The sequence below is a fragment of the Gadus macrocephalus genome, chromosome 4 (assembly GCF_031168955.1).
Source record: "Gadus macrocephalus chromosome 4, ASM3116895v1".
NCBI lineage: Eukaryota > Metazoa > Chordata > Actinopteri > Gadiformes > Gadidae > Gadus > Gadus macrocephalus.
The window spans coordinates 27,597,405-27,623,436 of NC_082385.1; the positions used below are offsets into that span (position 1 = coordinate 27,597,405).

The 26,032-nt window shown below is 44.0% G+C and overlaps 1 protein-coding gene across 1 annotated transcript in view; it reads left to right on the forward strand.

Moving 5' to 3' along the window:
* Nucleotides 1–26,032, forward strand: part of LOC132456606 (uncharacterized) — a 102,042-nt gene that overhangs the window by 51,306 nt on the left and 24,704 nt on the right. Inside the window, exons 4-6 of the mRNA XM_060051019.1 lie at nt 11,452–11,564; nt 11,815–11,881; nt 12,148–13,136. Coding sequence (XP_059907002.1) covers nt 11,452–11,564; nt 11,815–11,881; nt 12,148–13,136 — 1,169 coding nt within the window. The remainder of the gene's footprint in view (nt 1–11,451; nt 11,565–11,814; nt 11,882–12,147; nt 13,137–26,032) is intronic.

Genomic DNA, 26,032 nt, shown 5'->3' on the forward strand with positions numbered 1-26,032 from the left:
TATGTAACTTACTTGTTCCTTTTAAGTATAACATTGCGTGATTGAGGAGTCCAATTCCTCCACTGAAATGGGTAGAAAGTGCTTTTACGGCTCTCTGCTAATTATCAAACTATCACTTCTCTCTGGATATAGTTATATTGTGCAATGCACGAATGCTGCTGAGGGAGGTAGGCTATTAGATTCATTGGCTGAATTGTCCAATCAGCTCCAAATTACTACAATGTGTTGAAACACAAGACAGTGTAGTGACAAGTGTTTCTTCAATACTCTGAGTAATTCAGTTACTGTTGGGAAAGGAGAACAAGCCTATCTTGATGAATCCTTCATGTTGTGTGTTCAGTAACAGGGGTAGGGTTTGTGTTCGGTCTTTCTTATTTTTTCTTGCTTATTGTGGTGTGTGTGTGTGTGTGTGTGTGTGTGTGTGTGTGTGTGTGTGTGTGTGTGTGTGTGTGTGTGTGTGTGTGTGTGTGTGTGTGTGGCTGCAGTTCAGAAGGTGAACTGCACCGAGGAGGATTCACCGCCCCCAAATGGTTCCACATGCATTTACTTTGATACGTCTTTGATGTGTCGTTCAGAAAAAACTAAGTGTATGGTGTTTGGAAATAAGAAAAAGATGCCATCGCAGACAATTAAATTATGCGACAACGATCTTGAGAAAGTCAAGTACTTTAAGTTTCTAGGAATGTGGTTGGACGAAAGAATGACAGGGATAAAGCATATTGAGATGGTAGCTTTGAAGTGTGGGAAAATAAATAATGTCCTTAGGTGTGTGGCTGGTTCAGACTGGGGGGCTGATAGAGAATCAATGATGAGGATTTACAGAGCAATGATAAGATCATTAATTGATTGTGGATGCATGGTTTATGGATCAGCAGCTCTTTCAGTGTTAAACAAATTAGGCATAGTCCAAGCAAAAGCCTTAAGAGTGTGCTGTGGAGCATTCTGTACAACTCCAATAGCAGCATTACTAATAGAAATGGGTGAGATGCCGCTAGTATTAAGAAGATATAAACTTGGCTTGAAATACCTAATGAAGCTCAAAGGACAAAGGGAAGTGTATGGCGACTATCGAACCACTTATTTAGTCACCGAGAGGCTAGATCGGGAAAATCTGTTTTTGCCAGACGCGCTGCTTGTTCCAAGAATCACTTAAGAATGGGTACTGCGTTTTGTTGGTTTATTAAAGATAAGTTAAAAACGTTCCATAGTCCTAAAGTGATCGGTGCTAAAGTGCGTTAAATGTTAACAGATTGTGCGGTCAATAAAGTTGGACTTCCCCCGTCCACCCCCTCTCATCTCAAACATTTCATTCAATCAAACCCGCGCGTGAGCAGCTGACTTTTACCACTGATCCTGACTGACGTAGCCCCAATACCACGTGACCTGTCAGTCTGCCTATACCTGTCACCAACATTCCGGCCCCTAATTGTTACATGTTATTACACAGTAGTAATAATTACCAACGCACATTTTTTTGTCTTTTTTTTGCGATTTTTTGTGCGCAAGGAGAGAGTTCATAGTTCATATGGCCATTGCAGGTCTTCATCCTTCATGAACCAAACCCGCCCCAAAGTAAAGTCAATCCAAAGTCACGAAAAAAGGTCATGTCAGGCAAAAGTCAATATAATCCAAATCCATGGAAAAGAAGGGAAGCCTTCACGACTCCGTCGACTCCTGAAGAAGGCAGATCTTTGTCACAGGTCTGCAGAGAAGGCTGGTGCGGGTCTTGATCTGGACCTGTCGCACCAGTCCGTTCCTGTCTGGCATTGTCTCTGTAATCCTCCCAATGATCCAGGAATTGCGAGGTGCAGAATCGTCCATTATGATCACTATGTCACCGGGGGCAAAGTTCCTCTTGATCTTTGTCCATTTCTGTCGTTCCTGTAGTTGTGGCAGATACTCTTTAATCCACCTTTTCCAGAACAGGTCCGAAATGTATTGCACCTGCTTCCATCTCCGGCGTGCATAGTTGTCCTCCTTGAGAAACAGACCAGGTGGTAAGCTGGGCTTGACTTTAAGCAGCAGAAGATGATTAGGTGTTAAAGCCTCCAAGTCATTCGGATCTGTGGATTCCTTCGTGAGAGGTCTACTGTTGAGAATTGACTCCACCTCACAGAGTACTGTATTGAGTCCCTCCTCATCCAGACTTTGGGTCCTCAAAGTGGAATTGAGAATCTTCCTGATGGAACGTATTAACCTCTCCCATGCTCCGTCGTGATGTGATCCAGTGGGAGGGTTAAACGTCCACTTGATTCCTTTCAATGAGAGCACATCATTGATCTTCTCCAGATTCCATCCTTCAACAGCTCTTCTCAGCTCACGCTCTGCACCAATGAAATTAGTGCCATCATCAGAACGCAGCTCTTTGATTTGTCCTCTTCTTGCGATGAAGCGCCTTAAAGCATTGATGAACGAATCTGTGTCCAAAGATGAGGCAACTTCAATGTGTACAGCTCTTATTGTCAAACATGTGAAGATAACTCCATATCTTTTCACAAGACTCCGGCCACGCTTGATGTCAAATGGTCCAAAATAGTCAACTCCGACATAAGTGAATGGAGGTTCTCCAGTCGAAACTCTGTCACTAGGCAAGTCTGCCATTTGTTGCTGACCTGCAGCTCCGTGCAGCCGACGACAGATGACACATCTGGAAATGATCTGCCTTATGGCAACGCCTGCAGCAGGAATCCAGTACTGCTGACGCAGCCTTGACAGCATATGGTTCCTACCGCCATGGCCCACCTCTCGATGTATCTGGCGTAAGATGAGGTCTGAGATGTGGAGATCCTTTGCTATTATGGCTGGATGTTTAGACTCTTCGGGCATGGCAGCCTTACTAAGTCGGCCTCCGACTCTCAACACACCTTCTTCCAGTATCGGACTGAGTCTGTAAATGTGACTGTTCCCTTTCACACACTCTCCCTTTTGGAGGCAAGATAACTCTTCAGAGAACTTTCTTCTTTGACAGATCTTGATTATCTCCAGTTCAGCTCCTTTGATCTCCTCCAATGAGAGGCAAATCTCCTTATCAAGAACATCTTTGTGTTTAGTTAGGTTCAATGCTGGCTGAGAATCACATGCAGTGACTTCTCTCCTCTTCCTGTGGAATGCTGCATCCCTGCCAAACCTCCTCTTGAGGTTGAGAGTACGTTGCTCTGCAACTTTGCGATTGTTGGGCATGGTAATTGATTTGTCCTTCAGCGGCAATCCAACAACATAATGGCCATCAACCAGTTCCACAGTCTCGTTAGCCATTTCCAGGAACTTAGTCTTCCCTTGACAGCCCTTGCAGTTCATCCTGGCTGTTTTCAGGGAAGTCAGTCTTGAATTGTTGGTTCCAGAGCTCGTCAAGAGTGACAGCAGAGATCCTGTTGATGCTAACTGCAGACAGTCACAGGATCGTCACTGCCCTCTCCTCCAAGGGGTCCATTTACAGTCCATCCAAGCATTGTTTTGACCGCATATGGCCCTCCATCCACACTTCGGATGACTTCCAGTGGTTCCAATGCTCTGGGAACATTCAAGCCAATTAACATCTCCACGTCTGCATCTATCTGTGGCAGATAGACAGGCTTCAGATGTGGCCATCTTTCCAGATCTTGCTGTCGTGGGATGTTACCTCTGTTAACAGGCATTTGATGTTGGGTGAAGATCTTCGGCATTTCACAGTACCAGTCACTGTCCAATCCAGCGACCTCCAAGTCTGATGCAATGCCACTGTCAACCACCTTCTCTTGGCCCATGGTACGTAAAAGAATCCTTGTTCTTCTCCCAGAGAGTCCCAGCTTATCCATCAGACCCATTGTGCAGAAGGACGCTGAACTCCCTGGGTCCAGAAAGGCGTAGGTTTCGACTGACCTTTGACCTTTACTGGACTTAACCTTGACTGGCACGATAGCAAGCTTACAATCTTGCTCACCGGCCCCAGTAAGACCACCGGTTTGGACTTCGACTAGAGCACTGTCCACTGCTCTGTCAGAGTTGCTCCTGCCTTTCTCTGGATCTCCATTCTCCTTAGAGTGGATATGGAGCAAGCTGGGGTGTCGTGAGCCACATGTCTTGCAAGACAGACGTTTCCTGCACTCCTTGCTGATGTGCCCAGTGCACAAGCAGCCGAAGCAAACTCCATTTTTCTTCAGGAACTCCATCTTCTCACTGTGAGCTTTCTTCTCCAATAGAAAACACGACTCCAGTGTGTGTCTACCCTTTTTGCAGAAAAGGCAGGTCTTCTCGGGTCCATCTTTAACCCTGTTCTCCCAATGAGCATCTCTTTCCACAGTAGTGAAAGTTGTGGCAAAGCTGCTTCCTCTAGCCTTAGGACGAGGCACAGGTTTAGCTCTACCACTTTCTTTGAAGGCCCCTATGACTGGAGCATCTTGTATGTCTCCGAATACAGGGTCTGTAGTGATCCTAACTTCACGCTCAATAAAGGTCACAATATCAGCAAACATAGTTATTTTCCGATGCTTTTCCTGAATGTCGCATGCCTTCGCTCGCCACTTGTCTCTCAACTTGTAAGGCAGCTTCTTGATCACAGAGACCATGTTTGCAGACGTGTTCAAGTCAGATAGGTTGTATACATCTTTCATGGCATTGTGACATCCTCGCAAGAATAAGCTGTATGCTTGTAAAGCTTTTCCATCCTCCGACTTTATTGCTGGCCATGCAAAGATCTTGTCCATATAAGCGGATGCTATGACGTGCTCATTTCCAAAGTGTTCCTGGAGTAAAGCCTTTGCTGTAGCATATCCAATGCCATCAGTCATGTGTTGACAACTTCTGACTAGCTGTTTAGGCTGACCCCTGGTGTATTGCTCCAGGTAATGCAGGTGGTCAACAGCATCGTCAGCCCTCAGTTCTATGGTCTGCTCAAATGACTGCATAAAAGCATGATAGTGCAGAGGGTCACCGTTAAACAGTTGGATGTCTCTTTTAGGTAGTGAAGCAATGCATTGCTGATGCACCAACATCAAAGTTATGTCATTTTGTTTTTGCATTATAGACATCATGGTGTCCTGTTCACTGCTGATGTTTCCGGAAGCAGATTGTGTGTGTCTATGCAGAGACAGTGGGGCTCCTGTAGCCTTTCTGACTGTGCTCTGAGCCTGTGTGGGGGCTGAGGTCCTCTGGAGATGTTTGTTTCCATCACATTGCCTTTGTTTCGGCCTTGTGCCTCCAAACTCTGCAGGTTGTCCTCTTCCAACATCTCCAACATTTTGCCGTACAAAGGTCTCTGCATTAAACTTGAGGCCACTTTCAAAGTAGGCTTCCATTCCATCCAATTTCTGAGAAGCAACACTCCGTACCCCTAACCCAGAGGTTCTCAAAACATTAAGCTTTGCCGCCGATGCGGCCATGTCCGTTTCAAGTTGAAGTTGTTCCTTTTGCTTTCTGACTCGAGCTTCCTGCTCTTGCAGCGCATGCCTTATTTTGGCTTCCTCTTCCTCAAGAGCATGCTTTTGTTCGAGCAACCTTTTTCGAGCTATTAAAGCAGCCATTTCAGCTTCGGCTCTAACACGGGCAGATGCAGTAGAGGACACTTTTGACCTGATAGATTTTGAACCATGATTCTGGCTGCTATAGTTTGATATGCTGTCATCTGGCTGAATATCATCCTGAACATTATGTGACTGAGGCCCAGTCACTTCCACATTTTCCACACCTCCATTTTCCTCTTCTGCAGCCTCATGTAGCAGAGGGCTTTCATTTGACCTATTAGCCACCAGCAGAGGCCTGCTTGGGGATCCTCTGAGTCTGGTTACAGAAAACCATGCATTAACATCCTCAATAAAATCATCTTTACGTTTAATGATTTTTGAGAACCAACCGGTTTGTTTTTCTTGTTCATCATGAGGAATGAGAGGCATTAAGGAAGCATGTAGTTCATTAGAGGTGTGAGACAATTTTATCAAGCCATCAAGTTTCCCTTTAACAGCTGAAACATGTTTTCCATCTTTCATGAGCTCTTTCATAGAGTTTATCACAGTCTTTATTTCATCCACTTTCCTTTTTCGTTCCTTTTGTATGGACTCAATTTTATTTGCAAGAGCCTTTTCAGTTAGAATTACTTTCCTCTTTCCCATGTCCTGTTTCCCAACATCTGAACCAACACTTGTTCCACTCATCTTGAACGCACAAGTAAATGATCACAATGAGAGAATCCAAAGCAAAGCAGCCACATAAAACAGTCACAGCTATCGGCGATAGCATAGAGACAGAGCAGAGCACGTTAGTTTGTCACACACACAGCCTGGCCCGGCGGGCCGCGAACACAGCGTGATATCACAATTCACAATGACAGACAGTTTCCACTCAGCGGCGGAACCAGATCAAAGTGTTCCAATCAATCATGTATCACAGCAGTCACGGAACGGGTCGGGTACGTTACCGCCTATCCTTTCAGTCCGTCCTTGTTATCTGTTTGTGCGCGTCCTCCTTACATTGTTTGCATATCATGCATTCCTTTGTTGCTCCACGCGTCCATTTGTGACATGTCGGGTCCTTTTGTGGCTCCAATCCATGTGGTTGTGTCACAGTTTTGTTGACAAATGTATGGCGACTATCGAACCACTTATTTAGTCACCGAGAGGCTAGATCGGGAAAATCTATTTTTGCCAGACGCGCTGCTTGTTCCAAGAATCACTTAAAGGCATATTGTACGATTTTCAGTGACATGCACTTTTTAATATGTTGTTGAAATTGGTTTATACATCCAGACAGCAATAAATAACTTATGGGCAATGAAAAAGAAGCGGGAAAAAAACGAATTCTGTATCTGCTATAAACCTGTTAAAATGCTTACCAATCGGAGACATTGTACCCGAATCTAAAGAACCAATCACAAGCCTGCGCGTTCTCTCCCCTCTGTGTACGAGCCTGAGCCGGCCTGAGCGCGTTCACGGAGGGCAAAGAAAGCGTTGTTATCATAGTAGTTCATGACAGTGGACTAGACCTAGTGAGCCTACAACGTTAACACGATGGAAGAAAAAAAAAACAGAAGTTACCACTGCCACCGTTACTTGCCCCGGTTCATCCTTTTAAAAAGGCAAGAAAAGGCATACATATATATATATATATATATACATATACATACATATATACATACACACATATATATATATATATATATATATATATATATATATATATATATATATATATATATATATATATATATATATATATATATATATATATACATACATACATACATGCATACATACATACATATATATATATATATATATATATATATATATATATATATACATACACATACACATACATCCATAAAAGACAGCACTGTACAAAAAGAATTGTACAGTATTGTGCAAAAGGTGCAAGAATTATAGTCCTTGTTTGAGGTCAGAGATTACAGAGAGGGACGGTGTCTGACATTCTAAGGGAGTATTTACCTTTATTGCCTTTATTTAGTATTTACGTAGTCATTGGAGTATATAAAAGGATTTAAAGTTTAGGGGGGAATAACAAACAGTGGGGGGCAGTAATACGCCATAGCTGCGTCCAGACTACCTAAATAAAAGAAGAAGAAGAAGAAGAAGAAGAAGAAGAAGAAGAAGTTACGCCTCCTACTACAAGTTACGCCTCCGTCTTGCAGGACGCAGAGACCCTACTCTACGATCGTGTACTACACGCAGTTCTTTCCTTGAGAGACACCATGGCTCGCAAACGAGCGAAGCATAGCAGTTGCTTAGTGTTTGGATGTACAAATGAACACAAAAGTCTATATTTTGTTCCTTCCTCCGAGCCGCTGAAGAACCAGTGGGTTAATTTTATTGTCTCTGGAAATGCGCCAGTCTGCGCCAAACATTTCACTGACGACTGCTTCCTCAACTTGGGCCAATACAGAGATGGACTTGCTCAACGTCTGAGAATCAAGTCTGGATCAGTACCAACTCTCCATGGCTCAGCTACAAACCTCGAAAAAGTAAGTTAACTAACGCCATATCATTGTGTTGCTTTACTGTATATTGTTCCGTTGTTACCATTCTAATGTTGCTTTAGCATTAGCGCTACAGCAAACAGCCAAGTTACTGTCGCTAATGCTACGGTAGATAGCATCAGTTATGTGTGTAAATACCATGGACCTATAAGAAAGGACAGCGGACTAAATCATGGCCGCTGGAGCAGCCGATTTGGTTCCCCCCCAGTTCCTGTTCCCCCTTACGCTGATTTACTGATGAGCCGTGCGTAGTTGCTATGTTACCGTACGTAATTGACAGCTGGATGTACGGCAAGCGAAATGGGACAAACCTCACACCAGGCTGTGCGGCAGTAGTCGTCAACAAGTCTGCTACGTTGATTTTAGCGTCACAACACAACTATAACACACACACGTTATTCATGAAGGTATTTGTTAGACCATTCATTGTCAATCTTTGCAAAGGAATACGGTTAAAAGAGAAAAATAGGGGAAACCATCTCCATCAATAATGTATTTATTACGGCTGGACAAAGATTAAAAGTTTTAATCGCATCAACTCGCGATTAATCACACTTTTATCCACTCCAATTTAAGTTGAATGAGATATCAAATTGAATGACACATTATCATTTATACCAAATGTACTTATCAATAACTTGGCCAAGTTTTCTTGAGGGAGTTTTATTGAGTGACCCAGTGTGGTTTGAATATGACAATTACGGAACACTATTATAGGCATGTTTTCTCCTTCACCCCTGATTCAAATCAAAGGGTTATTAGCAGATTTCTGCAGAGCTTGATGTCATGGTATTGAGTTGATGAGATGAACTATAAAATATGTAAACAAATCAAGGATGTAATATCATTTCATTTGGCTAATGTAATTCACTAAACATGCTTATCTTATATCTTATTACAACTTGCACCTGGAATATATACAATGTAATAAATTGAGTACTGATTTTACTTTGTTGTCTCTACGCAGGCCAGCTCATCAAGTGCTTACATTCAGCAGCTTCTCTCAAGGGATGTTGCCTGCCAGACAGACCACCTGGAAACACGTACTGTAGGCACACAGCTATCCTTAAAGACTTCGCAGCCCCATTTTAAAAATGAAGGTGTGTACTTTCTACATTGAGTATTTTTTCCCTTGATGTAGTAGATTCTAGGCAGCATAGATTCTAGGCTGATGCTAGATTCTACCTGCGCTAAAAAGCCTGATCCTCTTTGGAAAAGCATCATGCCCAGCGCCCTGCTAAAAGATAAACTTGGAGTTGCAATTCAAAGATGGAATCAGTCAAGAGCTCAGAAGGGTTCAAAATGTATAAATGTTAGCTGAGCAGCTTACAGGGAAGGACACGTTGTTGCTTTTTAGTGTCAAAATATAATTATTGTGCTTGCCTCGCATGTCATGTGGTGCTCAGATCATTTTGCGCTGGTGTTCGTTGAGTGTCCTTAACCTGGCCAACCACTTGAGCTTTGAGTCTAGGGAGGAGGGTGCTGGAGGAGACGGCCCTCTCCAAAACTGTGAATCTTTGTCAGCAGTACACATTTTAAACCCTCTGTGTCAATGTTGCATACATTTAAAGAGTTTCTTTCACGTGTACAAATACAAAATGCCTCCCTTTATGCAATATCTAAATGTAAATATACTTTTTCCTTTTTTTCTGCCTCTGCAGAAGACTGCGATGCCTTTGGAGACCGTAGCACTCAACGCGGCGCCACCTCAGAGATTCTGGGTGTGGTCGCCCCTGGCTCCTCCCACATGTCCAGCCACAGCGAGGAGCTGAAGATTCTGAGCGTCTACGGAAAAGGGGAGGGCCCACTGGCGGAGGACGGCCATGACACCCTCTTCACCGCGTCAGAAGTGGAGGCCCTGAACTCGCTGCCTGCGGACCACAGCGCGGCCAAGAGCCTGGAGCGCGGCGAGCGGCTGGTCTGCCACGAGGAGCTGCGTGTGCAGGTTGGAAATCATCTTCTCATTCACCATCCAAAAGAGAGGCTCCCTCTGTCACAACTCTAAAACAAACCCATAGAAAGCTCACACCTTTATTATTCAGTAAACGTTTTTACACCGCCAAATATGCTTGTCTTATGCCCAACTTTTCCCCTGTGTGATCCGCGCGTTTACACTGACCGAGGTAATTTACGGGCTGTATTTCGCACCCCTATTAACCCACTCTGACCGTACACATATTGGCGGTTTCATTTTGATGTAAATGTGATAAGACAGCCTTGCGGTTCTAGGGGCGAGGCTTGGGTAGAGGTGTTGATGCATTGTCTCTACAACAGAGACGATGCAGCGATATCAACATGAATAGTTGTAACTGGAGAGACGGTGAAATCCGCAAGCTGCTGACCATCATGGGAAAGAAGGTGATGCAGTCGCATTTAAAGAAGACGAAAGATGGTCGATCTAAGAGAAAGTACCAGACAAACTTTCCTTACAATGCTTAGTCAGCAAAGTGGTTAGCAAAATAAAGAATATTTCAGTATTTTTGCACTTGTAAACAGTTAATCTCGTTTTAGCCTACACTCAGATTTCAACTCATTCTTGCATGCGAGGGTCGTGAATCAAAAAATATGTAAATATTTTTTGCATTCATTGTAAAGTGTCCAACTCTCCGTGTGTAGGCCCGCCTTCTCCGGTGTACCAAGAAAGCCAGCTCCAAGACGAAGGGGGATTTTACCCCTCAGTTTTACATAGGACATTGAAATTGCAGGGCGTTCCAAGCCGTGACCGAATCAGCTTGGCAGTGTGAAAAGGCATAATGTGTTGTTAGTGGGGATTGACAACTATTCAGTGAAAATGAAAGTATATGTCTTGTGTGTGTTTCCTTCTTTATGTGGAAAGCAGCAGACCCCAAACACCATTTCAATCAAGGTTGAAGAGGATATTGGTGGAGGCTTGCCCGCCGTGGGTTAGTAATACACATTGCATCTATTCAAGAAAACCACCATGATCAACTGAAAATGTACTTGATTCTACCTGCGCTAAAAAGCCTGGTCCTCTTTTGAAAAGCATCATGACCAGCGCCCTGCTAAAACACGAGTCAAACTTCGGAGTTGCATTTCAAAGATGGAATCTGTCAAGAGCCAAGAAGGGTTTCAAGAGCTGGTTTATCATTCTCAAACATCACTGAATTCATAATGCATGAATGTTGGCTGATCAGCTTAGAGGGAAGTACACGTTGTTGCTTTTTAGTGTCAAAATATAATTATTGTGCTTGCCTCGCATGTCATGTTGTGATCAGATCACTTTGCGCTGGTGTTCGTTAAGTTTCCTTAACCTGGCCAACCACTTGAGCTTTGAGTCTAGGGAGGAGGGTGCTGGAGGAGACGTCCCTCTCCAAAACTGTGAATCTATGTCAGCAGTACACATTTTAAACCCTCTGTCAATGTGACATACATTTAAAGTTTCTTTCACATATACAGATACACAATGCCTCCCTTTATGCAAATAATGTGTCAAAACAATTAATTTTTCCTTTTTTCTCCGTCTGCAGAAGACTGCGATGCCTTCGGAGACCGTAGCACTCAGTGTGGCGCCACCTCAGAGATTCTGGGTGTGGACGCCCCTGGCTCCTCCCACATGTCCAGTCACAGCGAGGAACTGCTGGTTAGCAGAATAAAGAATATGTTGGCATTTTTGCACTTGTAATTAGTTAATAGTGTTTTAGCCTACACTCAGATGTGAACTCATTCTTGCATGCGGGGGTCTTGAATCAAAAAAAATAAATACACAGGGAAGACATTGAAATTGCAGGTCGTTCCAAGTGCAGTGTAAAAATGCCTAATCTGTCGGTAGAGGGATTGACAGCTATTCTGTGAAATATATCTTGTGTGTGTTTCCTTCTTTATGTGGAAAGCAGCAGACCCCAGACACCATTTCAATCAAGGTTGAAGAGGATATTGGTGGAGGCTTCCCCGCCCTAGGTTAGTAATACACATTGCATCTATGCAAGAAATCAACCTTGATCAACTGAGAATGTACTCGATTCTGCCTTCTCAGCAGGAGCCTTTAACCCTTGACCATCCAAAGGGCGACAAGGATAATGCATAATCAACAAATAGAAGTTGGAAAGAATGTCCAAATATAATTCTTCCAACACACAAGTGTGTACAAAGTACATACTGGATACCTTTGTGAAAATGATTAATTAAAAACATTACTTTCTCTCTCTCTGTTTTCCTCTCTGAAGAAGACGTCAATGACATCACAGACTGCAGCACGCAGCGCGGCGCCACCTCGGAGAGTCTGCGTGTGGACGCCCCTGGCTCCTCCCACATGTCAAGTCACAGCGGGGAGTTGCGCATCCTGAGCGTTTACGGACAATGGGAGGGCCCACTGGCGGTGAACGTCCATAACACCCTTTTTGCCGCGTCAGAACCGGAGGCCTTGAGCTCGCTGTCCGCTGACCACAGCGTGGCCAAGAGCCTGAACTGCAGCGTGCGGCTCGTCCGCCTTGAGGAGCTGACTCGGCATCAGGGCGGCTGCAAGGGCCGGCCCGGTGTCTTTTGTGGAAAGGTTATTCCCAACAAGGCCAATATGATCGTCCACATGAGGACCCACAACGACGAGAAGCCCTACAAATGTGACCAATGCACAAAGCGCTTCAGTGATAGCTATGCCCTGAAGATCCACATGAGAACTCACTCTGGGGAGAAGCCCTACAGGTGTGACCAATGCATGAAGTGCTTCAGTCTGAAAGACACCCTGAATAAACACATGAGAACTCACTCTGGGGAGAAGCCCTACAGGTGTGACCAATGCATGAAGTGCTTCAGTCTGAAAGACACCCTGAATAAACACATGAGGAGTCACTCCGGGGAGAAGCCCTACAAGTGTGAGCAATGCAGTAAGCGCTGCAGTCGGAGAGATGCCCTAAATATCCACATGAGGACTCACTCCAGCGAGAAGCCCTACAAGTGTGACCAATGCATGAAGTGCTTCAGTCTGAAAGACACCCTAAATATCCACATGAGGACTCACTCCGGCGAGAAGCCCTACAAGTGTGACCAATGCCCAATGCGCTTCAGTCAGAATAACATCCTGAAGAACCACCTGAGGACTCACACCGGCGAGAAGCCCTACAGGTGTGACCAATGCCCGAAGTGCTTCAGTCTGAAAGGCAGCCTGAAGATCCACCTGAGGACTCAATCTGTGGTGAAGCCCTACAAGTGTGACCAATGCACCACATGAGGACTCACTCCGGTTAGAAGCCCTGCCTGTTAGTGCATTGCAACGGCAGCTACAGCGACTCAAGCAATTTGAGTGTGCACATGCTCAAGCACACGGGCAATGGGGTGCTTTCACACAGGGTAACGGGGCGAGATTGAGACCTCTGTCCGGTATTTGTCGAAATTACTGCTTTTAGTTTTTCTTTTCATCATGATTAAACACTTTCCAGCTTTTGATTCGCTTTGTTTTGCTTTGTTTTAATTTTAGTAATTTATGTCTGTGTGATTAAGAACTTATTTCTCTGATTCTTCTAACAGCAAAATATTAGGAAACGTTCACATCGTTGGTAAATACAAAGGAAACTTGTGAGGGGAGTATACCACGAACCTCGCTGAACATGCCGAGGCTTTCTTGGGAAACCTGGTTCGACAGAGACGCAACTCGCAGTCAGAGTTAAATGGTTCCATGACCCTCACTTTAGATTAAATTAGTCGAACCAGGTTTTCCGCTTTAGGTTCAATGCGCGTTCACATAAAAGGTGTGTTTATCACGTCATTCGACTCCCCCTTGTGCAAAGTGAATCGAGCGTGCGTGGTGTATTATTATGAATTCCTATGAGGAATTCAAAGTCCAAATCACAACCAAGGGGAACACGGATGCCCATAATATGGCTAGGGTGGCGTGCTGGCAAAAAATAGGCGTCCGTGTTAATTCGTAAGTGAAAAGATTCTGCATATTGTCTAAAAAATATCATGTATCATCATGCCTTTTACCCCCATAGATGTGGTGCCAGCACGCTCCTACGAACATGGGGCCAAGTCAAAAATAAATATTAAAATTATATTCAACGTGGTAAGTTGTAAGCATCCATTTGAATAATTTCCGGTGAATCTAGCCTATGATTTGCAATGGCCTAGGCTCCAACCTTTAGTCACATGTTGATTACCTGCAGCAAATAAAAATAAAACCAAATTTAATACGACTGGGAGGGGGACCGCTCCACCGCCCTTCACCACTTCGGTGGAGCTGGCTCTCGCCAATAACGAAGGTCGGCCGATGATGGTAGGAGTGGAAGGGGGGGCGTCCTCTGACCCCACTGCCTCAACTTCCAAGGCCTTTGTAATGAGTATGTATTTATGTATTGGCAATGGACATCAATAATTGTCTTGCTAATCAAATGTGAAATGATTGAGTGTAAATTAATTGTCATTTTTAGTTGAAGGTACAAACATTAGTTTGGAGGAGCTGCCGACAATCGATCTCCAATCAGAGGTATATAACTATCAAAGCAAAGTGTCACGTACTCTTCTAAATGTTTAATTTCTGGACAGAATGTCCTATAATAGGTTTCCCTGATTCTTGCCGGAGACTGTCGGCCTGTGACTCCAGGGTGACTATGGAGGTGATTTTTCTGAACAATTCTCACAGCTATAGTATGAATAAAAAATGCCTAGGCCTAATTGTGTCACTGACATAGCGGTTATGTGTATGCGGCTGATGGTGGATGCTGCTGAAGGTGAATGCTGCTGATGGTGGATGCTGATGATGGTGGATGCTGATGGCTGCTGCTGCAGGTCGCTGCTGCTTGAGGCGATGGCTGCTTGAGCTGGCTGGTGCCGGATAACACTGCTGCTGCAGGTCGCTGCTGCTTGAGGCGATGGCTGCTTGAGCTGGCTGGTGGTGGCAAAGGATGGTGGTGTCGCCTTCTGCTGCTAGTGGTGGCGGCTTGTGCTGGCGACGGCTGTTGGTGGTGGTGGCGGCAACTGCTGCGATTGTTGTCCTTCCTTTCGACCTGATGCACTTTACTATCCTTAACCTCAGCCTGATGTTTGTGGAGTATTTTCTTTGTTTATTAATAACTTATAATGTTCCTCCCTGTTCCTTCACTTTGTTCTTGTTTTACAAGTTAGATATACACGCACACCTGTTTACACATTTGTTGTTCTTGTTGCACACATGACTAACATTGTTTTATTTATTGATACCCCCTGGCTCTACTTTGCTGTTCTTGTTCACTTACTGCATGTTTGCTTTGTTGTTCTTTGTCCTTGTTCCCACTTGTTTTTGGTTCCACAAACCTCACCCTGATTTATCTGGCATCTCAAACACTGGGTCCAGCTTTACCTGGCGCCTACTCCTTTGCAGTGTGCAGATGTTAGGCAGTGGAATCTGCATTTGCTGCAGGGTTTTATAACCAGTAGTCCATTTTACTTGTATTGCTTTTTTAATTGTCTCCTTTCCTCACCGTATTCCTCTCTTGTCAACACTTATATATACAATATTCATCCCTGTTCCTTCACTTTGTTGTTTTTCAAGTTGGACACACACACGCACATATTATTGTTGTCTGACCCATTGTTTAATAAAAAAACTTTCATTTGTTATTCTTTAATATATGTGATACTTTGTGTTCGGCTTAGTCTTAAAAGTAGCATGGTTGTGTGGTCAGCTCCTGCCTCATCAGGAGAAGTTGCCTGGAAACTAAATGCTAAATGGACTGTTGCTACTCTGCTTTCTCAATCGCTCTCTGACCACGGGTACGTGAATCGGAATTACAAGCAAAATCAAGAACATTTAATAATAATAATACATTTAATTTAGAGGCACCTTTCAAGACACCCAAGGTCACCTTACAGAGCATATAGTCATCATAAATCGTTTAAAAAAAAAATGACATTGTGGAAAAAAATAAACAAATAAAAAATATTTACAAATATTTATATTTATATTTAATAGTCCAGTTGCGCTAAAATGAACATCTTGAATCGTCTTTGATTTCAGAACAGATGTAGTGAGGTTAAGCCACTAAAGTCAGTAGCCTAGTGCTACCCATGCTTACACGAACGTGAAGCGTTACCTCAAACTTAAAAACGTATCTGTTGCTAGGTTACGGGGACGCTGGCGACACTGACGCCGCTCCGTCTGCCTTGTTTTTATTCAAGTTTTCGCAATTTAATCTATTTTATTTTTATGACAAAGTTTGTCATACGTTTTAACTTCGTTTTGGCCTTCTTTTGTCACAATTTTTTCTTGCACTTTACCGCATCCTGAGCTTGATTTTGGATATCCAACGTCAATGGAGCTCCCTTTTCCTTCCTCCCACACCAAACCAAAGCGGCAGATCCACTTCAGGAATGTGAAAAATATCAACATGGATGCCCTGGCCCTGGACCTTCAGCATCTCTCCTCTGGCTCAACTGACTCCCTCTCTGTTGCTGACTCAGTGGACTTATACAACCAGTCCCTGAGCAGTCTCCTGGATCTCCACGCCCCCTTAACATCGAGGTCAGTCTCCTTCTCGCGCTCCGCACCCTGGTACACCAGTGAACTACGTACAATGAAGGCTGCTGGGCGTGTCCTTGAGCGGCGACTCAAGGCCTCTGGTCTGACCGTTCACAAACAGGCATACAGGGAACACAGGAGGGCATATGCTGAAGCCCTGAATAATGCACGGTCCAGGTTCTATTCCGCAATAATCAACAATAGCCCTGGTAACTCCAAACAGCTCTTTTCAACTGTCCATCACCTTCTCAAACCCCCTTTACCATCCCAATCTGATGTCACCACGGAGAGGTGCAACATGCACATCAACTGTTTTAAACAAAAAGTGAATAACATCCGCTCACACCTCTCCATCACTACTGCCCTGCCCCTTCAAACTGCTGACCCACCGATTGACTCTGTCCAGACCCTCTGCTCCTTCTCCAGCATCACAAAGGAAGAGGTGGAGGACGTCATCAGGAAAATGAAGCCATCCACCTGTGCACTAGACCCCTTCCCTACAGCTCTGCTGAAGGCCAACATCTCTGCTGTCTCTCCACTCATCACCAATATCATTAACCACTCCCTCCTGGCCGGCCATATCCCATCTGCATTAAAAACTGCTGTCATCAGACCAACATTAAAAAAACCTACCCTTGATCCAGAAGTCCTCTCCAACTACAGGCCCATCTCAAATCTCAAAAGTTCTGGAAAAAACAGTTGCAGCACAACTCCAGGATCACCTCATACAACATCACTTGTTTGAAAAATTCCAGTCTGGTTTCCGCTATGGCCACAGTACAGAAACAGCCTTGGTCAGGGTCACAAATGACCTCCTGATGGCAGCAGACACCGGCTCCCCATCCCTCCTCATCCTCCTGGACTTAACAGCTGCTTTTGATACGGTTGACCACAATATTCTCCTTCACCGCCTGCAATACACCATTGGACTATCAGGAAATGTAAAGAACTGGTTCACCTCGTACCTCACTGACAGAACTGAGCACGTTGCCCTGGGCAAAGCAAAATCACACACCAACAACGTCACCTGCGGTGTCCCCCAGGGCTCGGTGTTGGGCCCCACACTGTTCTCATTGTACATGCTCCCCCTGGGTAGTGTCATTAGCAGGCATGGCTTGTCTTACCACTGCTATGCTGATGATACACAGCTCTACATCAGGACAACCCCCACTTCTTCTGCCCCTCTGCCAACATCCACACTGACCACCTGCCTGGAGGAGATAGAGGCGTGGATGAAGCTCAACTTCCTACAACTTAACAGCCATAAAACGGAAGCCATCCTTGTTGGCACGCCACATCAGCTCCGCTCCCCCACCATCACCAATATCACCTTCTCTGGCAAAAACGTCCCCCTTTCCACATCCGTCACCAACCTCGGTGTTAAAATGGACCCACAACTTAATTTTGACACCCACATCAAACACCTCTGTAAGACAGCTTTATACCACCTCAGGAACATCGCCAAACTCCGCCAATCACTCACCCTGGCTGATGCAGAGAAGCTCGTCCATGCCTTTGTCTCCTCCAGGTTGGACTACTGCAATGCACTCCTCATTGGGATCCCTGGCAAGAGCATCCAGAGGCTCCAATACATTCAAAACAGTGCTGCCAGGGTCCTGATGAGGGTGCGCAAGCATGACCACATCACCCCCATCCTGAAATCACTGCACTGGCTCCCTGTCTCACTCAGAATTGAGTACAAGGTCTCCCTCCTCACCCACCAGTGCCTTCACGGACTTGCCCCCCTCTACCTTCAGGAACTCCTCACCCCCCCGACAAACTCACGTACACTCCGTTCAGGATCCACTCACACCCTCCAAACCCGACATACGAAGCTGTGCACCATGGGTGATCGGGCCTTTTCTGCTGCTGCCCCTAGACTATGGAACGCCCTCCCTGACCACCTGAGGGCTCCACAGACTACAGCTCTTTTTAAACGGAACCTCAAAACCCATCTCTTTAAAAGAGCATTCAGCTAAACTTTCTTTGAGGTTTTTTGGTATTTTTTTCTCTGAAGCACTTTGAGATTCTTGAATATAAAGTGCAGTATAAATAAAATGTATTATTATTATTATTATTAGAGCCTTTGCCATTGCTGCTCCACGTCTGTGGAACCAGCTCCCCCTGGATATTAGATCCGCCCCCTCCATTTCTGCCTTCAAATCTAGGCTAAAAACCCACCTCTACTCCCTGGCCTTCCTTGCCCCTTGACCTTTTAGCCTACCTCCTGTTCATGTCTGTGTGGTAGGCCCTGGAAATGAATGTTCCCCCTTATGACCTCTATGTATTGTTGTGTTGTTGTATTTTATTCACTTTTTATCTTTATTTATTATTATTATTATTGTTATTTTTAATTATCATTATTATTTTTATTATTTTTTATCTTATTGTACAGCACTTTAGTCAGTGTATGCTGTGTGTAAATGTGCTCTATAAATAAAACTTAATTACTTACTTACTATCTAAGTAGCTTGCAGTTGTCACCCTACCACTCCAAATGTAAAACTGACGTTTACAAATATGCAACAATGGTCAGAAAAGTACTTGTGTTTTTTAATATATATTTACCATTCAATATTGCAATCGCTGCTGGCAGTCCCATTGAAGAACACGGCAACGCGGCCTGTTTTTGAACTATACAGGCTTACATGAACCACGTGACCACCCTGCCGGCGAGATCAGAGAGTGTCGCAACTCTTCTCTCTCATGGCTCTGGCACAAGCCCCCAGGAACACTGCATACTTCCACAATCCACCAGTGCTCAGCGGCCAAGCCTGGTATTGCAGCTGTTTAAGTGGGCTGTGGACGGGTCCCTCAAATCATGGGACCCAGAAGTAGATATCTCCGTTCACTCCAATACAAGTGGGGAACAGGAATGTGTCTCTGCAAAAAATGTCTGGATATCAATCAAAGGCTCTTAATTACCTTCATGCCATGTCCTAAAAAAAAATCATTTTTTTCTTTTCAAAACGCCACCTCAAGCGTTTTATTAGCTGTTATCTCGCTGGGGAAGAGGGGTGTGCAGCTGAAAGGAGTCGTAGTGAAACAAATGGCATCCGAGAGGGCCTAGTTCAGTGCTCCGTTAACGTGTCCGATTTTTGGACTGGTTCATCTGCTGCTCAATAACTCTCACGGTCCTCTGCTTGCGATCATTGTGATTCATCATGTATTGATCCATTTATTCAAAAGATCCAAAGACAAAGAACAGGTGCATTACGGTATCATTTTATATTGTTGTTGGACCGGAGTGGGGGGGGTGGGCCATGGACATAATAGAGTGGCGAAGTCACGCCCCTTCCGGTAGGGCTCATGGGACCTATGAGATCGAAAAATATGAATGGGTGTCAATGGAGAGAAAATAATTATTTTCTGGTCCCGGTCTTTATATGCCCTGGATTACACATATGTTGTTTGTGGATTTAAAGGATAATTTTTCATGCAAAGAGTTCGACCGTTTATTGTGCAATTGTTCAGATAAAGGCTGTAGAGAAAACACAACGAGAAAGACTACACGGCTCGTATGTGACGTCACGCTCACTGCGACTGGCGTGGAGAAGACCGACAATCTTCCCATCGGCATCACTGAAATTCTGCACGTGCCCCGTGGTTTTCACCTCTTTCGATGCTTTTATCCTCCCCTTGGAAAAAGCGCTGAAGTGGGGCAGAGAGATCGCCATCTCAGTGCCGAGTTCCAAGGGCGGGTGTGGTGACGTATATCATATGCGTTGAGAGCAGCGAAGAGCTGTAGTTCACAAAGCGGCCTCACATAAAACCTAAAATAATCGAACTTCTTCACGAACATTTTTAGTTTTCTTTGCATGAAAAATTATCATTTAAATCCACAAACAACATATGTGTAATCCAGGGCATATAAAGACTGGGACCAGAAAATAATTATTTTCTCTCCATTGACACCCATTCATATTTTTCGATCTCATAGGTCCCATGAGCCCTACCGGAAGGGGCGTGACTTCGCCACTCTATAAAGGATGGACCACGGACTGGAAAATGGCCGCCCATTCATTCCTATGCAAACTGCTCAGTGGCGCATGGTAACATACAGGAGCGATTTGCTTCCGCGGTATGTGGCCAGGACACGTGACCTAGTCCGTGACGTACCGGATGCAGAGATCTTCTTCTTCTTCTAGTTTAGTGGCGGATCATAGTTTTTCCCCATATACCGCGACCTACTGGACTACTACACAGGAGTTTGTGACAAGGACGTTGACAAGGACAAGGACGTTGGCAAATCATACTTTAAATCATACAAATAAATTCAAAGAAAAAACCAAACTAACGAAACAAAATAAAACAAACTAACAAAAGAAATGAATAAATAAAAATATATATACTTAAGGTTTAATTCTTCTAATTAGGTTAGTATCTTTTAGCTAATTTATCAGCAATTTCATTGCCATATATTCCATGGTGGGCTGGAATCCAACAGAACTGAATAACTAAACCAAGGCTTATAATATTTAAAAGAAGATGCTTTACCTCTATCACCAAATCTTCACGTATTGAATTATTTGTTATAAAACTTAGAGAGACGCTGGTGGAGGGCTGACCATCCGGGGAAGCTAAATCACGCTAGGAAATGGGTGAACAGTGTGATGAACGCATTTGTTAGTGTGGAGCTAGGAGGCAACAGCGTAGAGCATCCTGGAATAAGGTTTAACTGCTGTGGTTTATACCTAAAAGACAAGGTTAATTTCACCAATAGGGGAAATGACTTTTTTTTTTAAAAAGCATTTCACAGTCTCTTGAAGCGATAATCCAGAGTGGGTGAAACTGACACTTTTAGGGCCAATGCCTTCAGCCTTCTCCACTCTGAATTGTAATTTCAACAGTTTTCAATACTGTAAGATATAATCCAGGTCCTTAATCTTTATTCGATGATGCTCTTCTCTGCGTATTTGATAAATCAGTAATTATAACCTTTTTCGTAATCATTTTGTAATCATTTGCGTTTATCACACTGTTCATTCATTTCACTGTTCTTCCTCTCATTCCTTTCCTTACTTCTTAGGCTACCTGTCTTTGTTTCCCCTTCCACTCTTCTGCCCCAGCCAAACAGCCAAAAAATGTGTTTTGTTCAAATTTGGGGTGGGGGGTCTTTTAATAAAAGCTTTTTTTTTATTGTAACACTTGGTTCAAATCCTATTTCTTACACATGCAGCCATTTGGACACCATTCTATGATAGCTGATAACCAAGGTACACTGTAATACTATAATCAAGAGGACGTACAGGCAGTTCAAATAAAAAGAGATGGAACTTTATTGATCTGGAAACTTCATAAATATGTAAGATTGCTCCATATAATACCATAGTAACATAGTAAACGTATGTAGGCCTAAAAAATTCAGTTCAATGTTATTGCTTAAGAAACAGATTCCTTCCAAGTAACTATTTTACGAAGAATGCAATCAATAATTTATATAAAAGTAAATGTTTACATATCGACCAGCAACGAAGTTGGAGTAGCCTACCCAAATATTGAATTGTAATACACCAACATTGTCAACTGTCATACATAGCTAACCATAACCCTGTCATACATAGCTAAACAAGCAAATGAAAATGAAATACCTACCAACGCAACTGAAATGTTAATATCAGACAATTTACAATATTATGAAAATTACGTAGGTCTCCCATAATCATTCAGGTAATCAATACGTGCGTGCCTGTTCCAGCTAGTGGACGGCGATATCTACTTCTGGGCCGCATGAAATGACGGACCCCCGTCCACTCCCAGCTAAACAGCTGCAATACCAGGCTTGGCCTCTGAGCACGGGTGGATTGCGGAAGTATATGCCTGTCCTGGGGGCCTGGGGGTGGGCACGCATGCGTTCTATATTTCTGCATCCGGTACGTCACGAACTAGGCCACGTGTCTTGGCCCCATAACGCCGAAACAAATCGCTCCTGTATGTTACCCTGCGCCACTGAGCAGTTTGTATAGGAATGAATGGGCGGCCAGTCCGTGGTCCATCCTTTATTATGTCCATGCTCTGGCAGCATCTTTAGACGGATGAGGAAGCCGGAGCCAATACGTCATAGGCCAAGCCTACTGGATACAAACGCAGCGCGGGAGTCAGATGAGGTCAGGTACATATGGCCGTCCCGTTGCTAGAACACGGCAGCGCCAAACATTTCACTGACGACTGCTTCCTCAACTTGGGCCAATACAGAGCTGGACTTGCTCAACGTCTGAGAATCAAGTCTGGATCAGTACCAACTCTCCATGGCTCAGCTACAAACCTCGGACAAGTAAGTTAAAGGTTGCGTAGGTGATTCGCTTTTTTGGCCATTTTTGCAAAATTACTTGAAATCCTTATCATAACCCGCTTACAGCCACTGAGTTAGAAGTACTGACATGAAAATTAAACTTGTCAATCATCTGTGGAACGGGCAGGGCTCGAAAAACTCCAGCCAATCATTTCCATTGCCACCGAGTTTCATTGGACAGTAAGTACGTCAATCAAACGGTCGTACTGCACTCCCCCTCCCCCCCTCCCCCGCGCCCCGCGCGCGACCCCTTCGTGCAGTACTCGTGACCCAGAGCTCGTGACCCAGAGCAAGCTCCTGTTTGTTGTTATCCTGCGGTATCTACTGGAACTAGTTAATCCACATTTGGACCTAGCAGTAGAAGACAATTTCCATGGCAGACAAGACGCCACCATCCCCACCACCACCACCACCACCACCACCACCAGCAAAGAGAAGGAAAACTCTTTTTCAGAGAGTAATTGATAATAAAAACGTTGAAAGAGAAAAACTGAAATCAAGAATAATCCTAGGCGCTGCTTTTGAACGTTTGCGGCAACTGAAGGACGAGAAGGGTCTAAAAACCGATGCTTGTGTGGCGGTTGACCTAGTTTCAAAGTTTATACCGTTTATACTCGGTAATACCGGTGTTGAGACGAGTGTATTAATCGGTGTGAAAATGTCCACACCGCGGCAACCCTAGTGAAAACCAGGACTTCCAATACAATTATATGAAACAAACATACATTTTCTAAAAATAGTAATGATTTATGTGACCGTTTAATGTTTATAACATCTGGTGCAACCATAGCCGCGAGAACGTATTCTCAGCAGGGGGTGCTGGGAAAAAAAACCCGGCCTGCACTAGACTCGCAACTCGTCACATTGATAAAAAAGATATATAGCAGCGCAGCTCAATTACACCAGTGCATGCGCGCACAGTTGAAAATCGATCGTTGTGTTCACTTCCTTCACACCATGGTTCACATCCAGCTGCTCACAGAACAAGTTTAGCGCACCACCGCTACCCTCACACTTTTTCATATAACCTTTTTTCAGCACTAGGACATATGAGCATTAAATAAATGCTGCGTCTCAACATGACTTGGACAGCAGCCAGCGAGGATGACTCGCTTTGCCACGGGCCGAAACAGTTCGGAGCGACCACAGCCAGAGCGAACACAGCGGGGCAGAGGAGTGTCAGGAAGTCTTTGGTGTACACATCTGTACGGCCTATTTGCACTACTGTTTAGTGGCAATGCAGTGTTTTATTCTATGCCTTTTTATTTTCGTATATTATTTCAATTAATACAATTTATTTATTCATGAAATCAAGATCTGGTCTTCAAATCTTTTTTCCAAATATAGGTCGTATTACAATGGGGTTTGTGTTTATATTCGGACCAATACGGTACAGCGGACGCTCACATGACGTTAAGCATTTCCTGGTGCATAATGTGACGCTTCAGAACCTAAAATCCCGTTTCTCCCCGTTGATACGACAACACATAACCGGCGTTTTCAGAAATCTCCACTTTGGCCGGAGTTTTTAGAAATGATCGTTTTCTGTGATAAGACAGGGCCTCGGACAGGGGGTGTTGCAGCACCCCCAAAACCCCTACTTCCCGCGGTACTGGGTGCAATTTACAGCTGAATGTAGTGCCATGTTGTTAAACGAAAACCTACGCTAGCCTGGCTCGCTCTCGCGCATCTCTGTTCGCGCTCGTGCATGATTGCGCGTCCAGGTACTTGGAATGGGTGGAGTCAGAGTCAGCGTTGAAGGAGAGGGGGTAGGACCATTTGAGTTGTGTATTTTCAAAATCTGCTGGCGTTTCGCAAATCGCGTACCCAACCTTTAACTAACGCCATATCATTGTGTTGCTTTACTGTATATTGTTCCGTTGTTACCATTATAATGTTACTTTAGCATTAGCGCTACAGCTAACAGCCAAGTTACTGTCGCTAATGCTACGGTAGATGGCATCAGTTATGTGTGTAAATACCATGGACCTATAAGAAAGGACGGCGGACTAAATCAAGGCCGCTGGAGCAGCCGATTTGGTTCACCCCCAGTTCCTGTTCCCCCTTACGCTGATTTACTGATGAGAGCCGTGCGTAGTTGCTATGTTACCGTACGTACATGAGGAAGAAAAGCAAATCAATAACAGCTTGATGTACGGAAAGCGAAATGGGACAAACCTCACATCAGGATGTGCGGCAGTAGTCGTCTGCTACGTTGTTTTTAGCGTCACAACACAACTATAACACACACGTTATTCATGAAGGTATTTGTTAGACCATTCATTGTCAATCTTTGCAAAAGGAATACGGTTAAAAGAGAAAAATAGGGGAAACCATCTCCATCAATAATGTATTTATTACGGCTGGACAAAGATTAAAAGTTTTAATCGCATCGTTTGGTGAGACAACTCGGGATTAATCACACTTTTATCCACTCCAATTTAAGTTGTATGAGATATCAAATTGAATGACACATTATCATTTATACCAAATTTACGTATCAATAACTTGGCCAAGTTTTCTTGAGGGAGTTTTATTGAGTCACCCAGTGTGGTTTGAATATGACAATTACGTAACACTATTATAGGCATGTTTTCTCCTTCACACCTGATTCAAATCAAAGGGTTATTAGCAGATTTCTGGAGAGCTTGATGTCATGGTATTGAGTTGATGAGATGAACTATGATAAAATATGTAAACAAATCAAGGATGTAATATCATTTCATAGAACTAATTTTAGGTATTACGCTAATGTAATTCACTAAACATGCTTATCTTATATGTTCTTACAACTTGCACCTGGAATATATTCAATGTAATATGTTGAGTACTGATTTTACTTTGTTGTCTCTACGCAGGCCAGCTCATCAAATGCTTACATTCAGCAGCTTTTCTCAAGGGATGTTGCCTGCCAGACAGACCACCTGGAAACACGTACTGTAGGCACACAGCTATCCTTAAAGACTTCGCAGCCCCATTTTAAAAGTGAAGGTGGGTACTTTCTACATTGAGTATTTTTTCCCTTGATGTAGTAGATTCTAGGCTGATGCTAGATTCTACCTGTGCTAAAAAGCCTGGTCCTCTTTGAAAAATCATCATGCCCAGCGCCCTGCTAAAAGTTAAACTTGGAGTTGCAATTCAAAGATGGAATCAGTCAAGAGCCCAGAAGGGTTAAAAATTTATAAATGTTAGCTGAGCAGCTTACAGGGAAGGACACGTTGTTGCTTTTTAGTGTCAAAATATAATTATTGCGCTTGCCTCGCATGTCATGTGGTGCTCAGATCATTTTGCGCTGGTGTTCGTGGAGTGTCCTTAACCTGGCCAACCACTT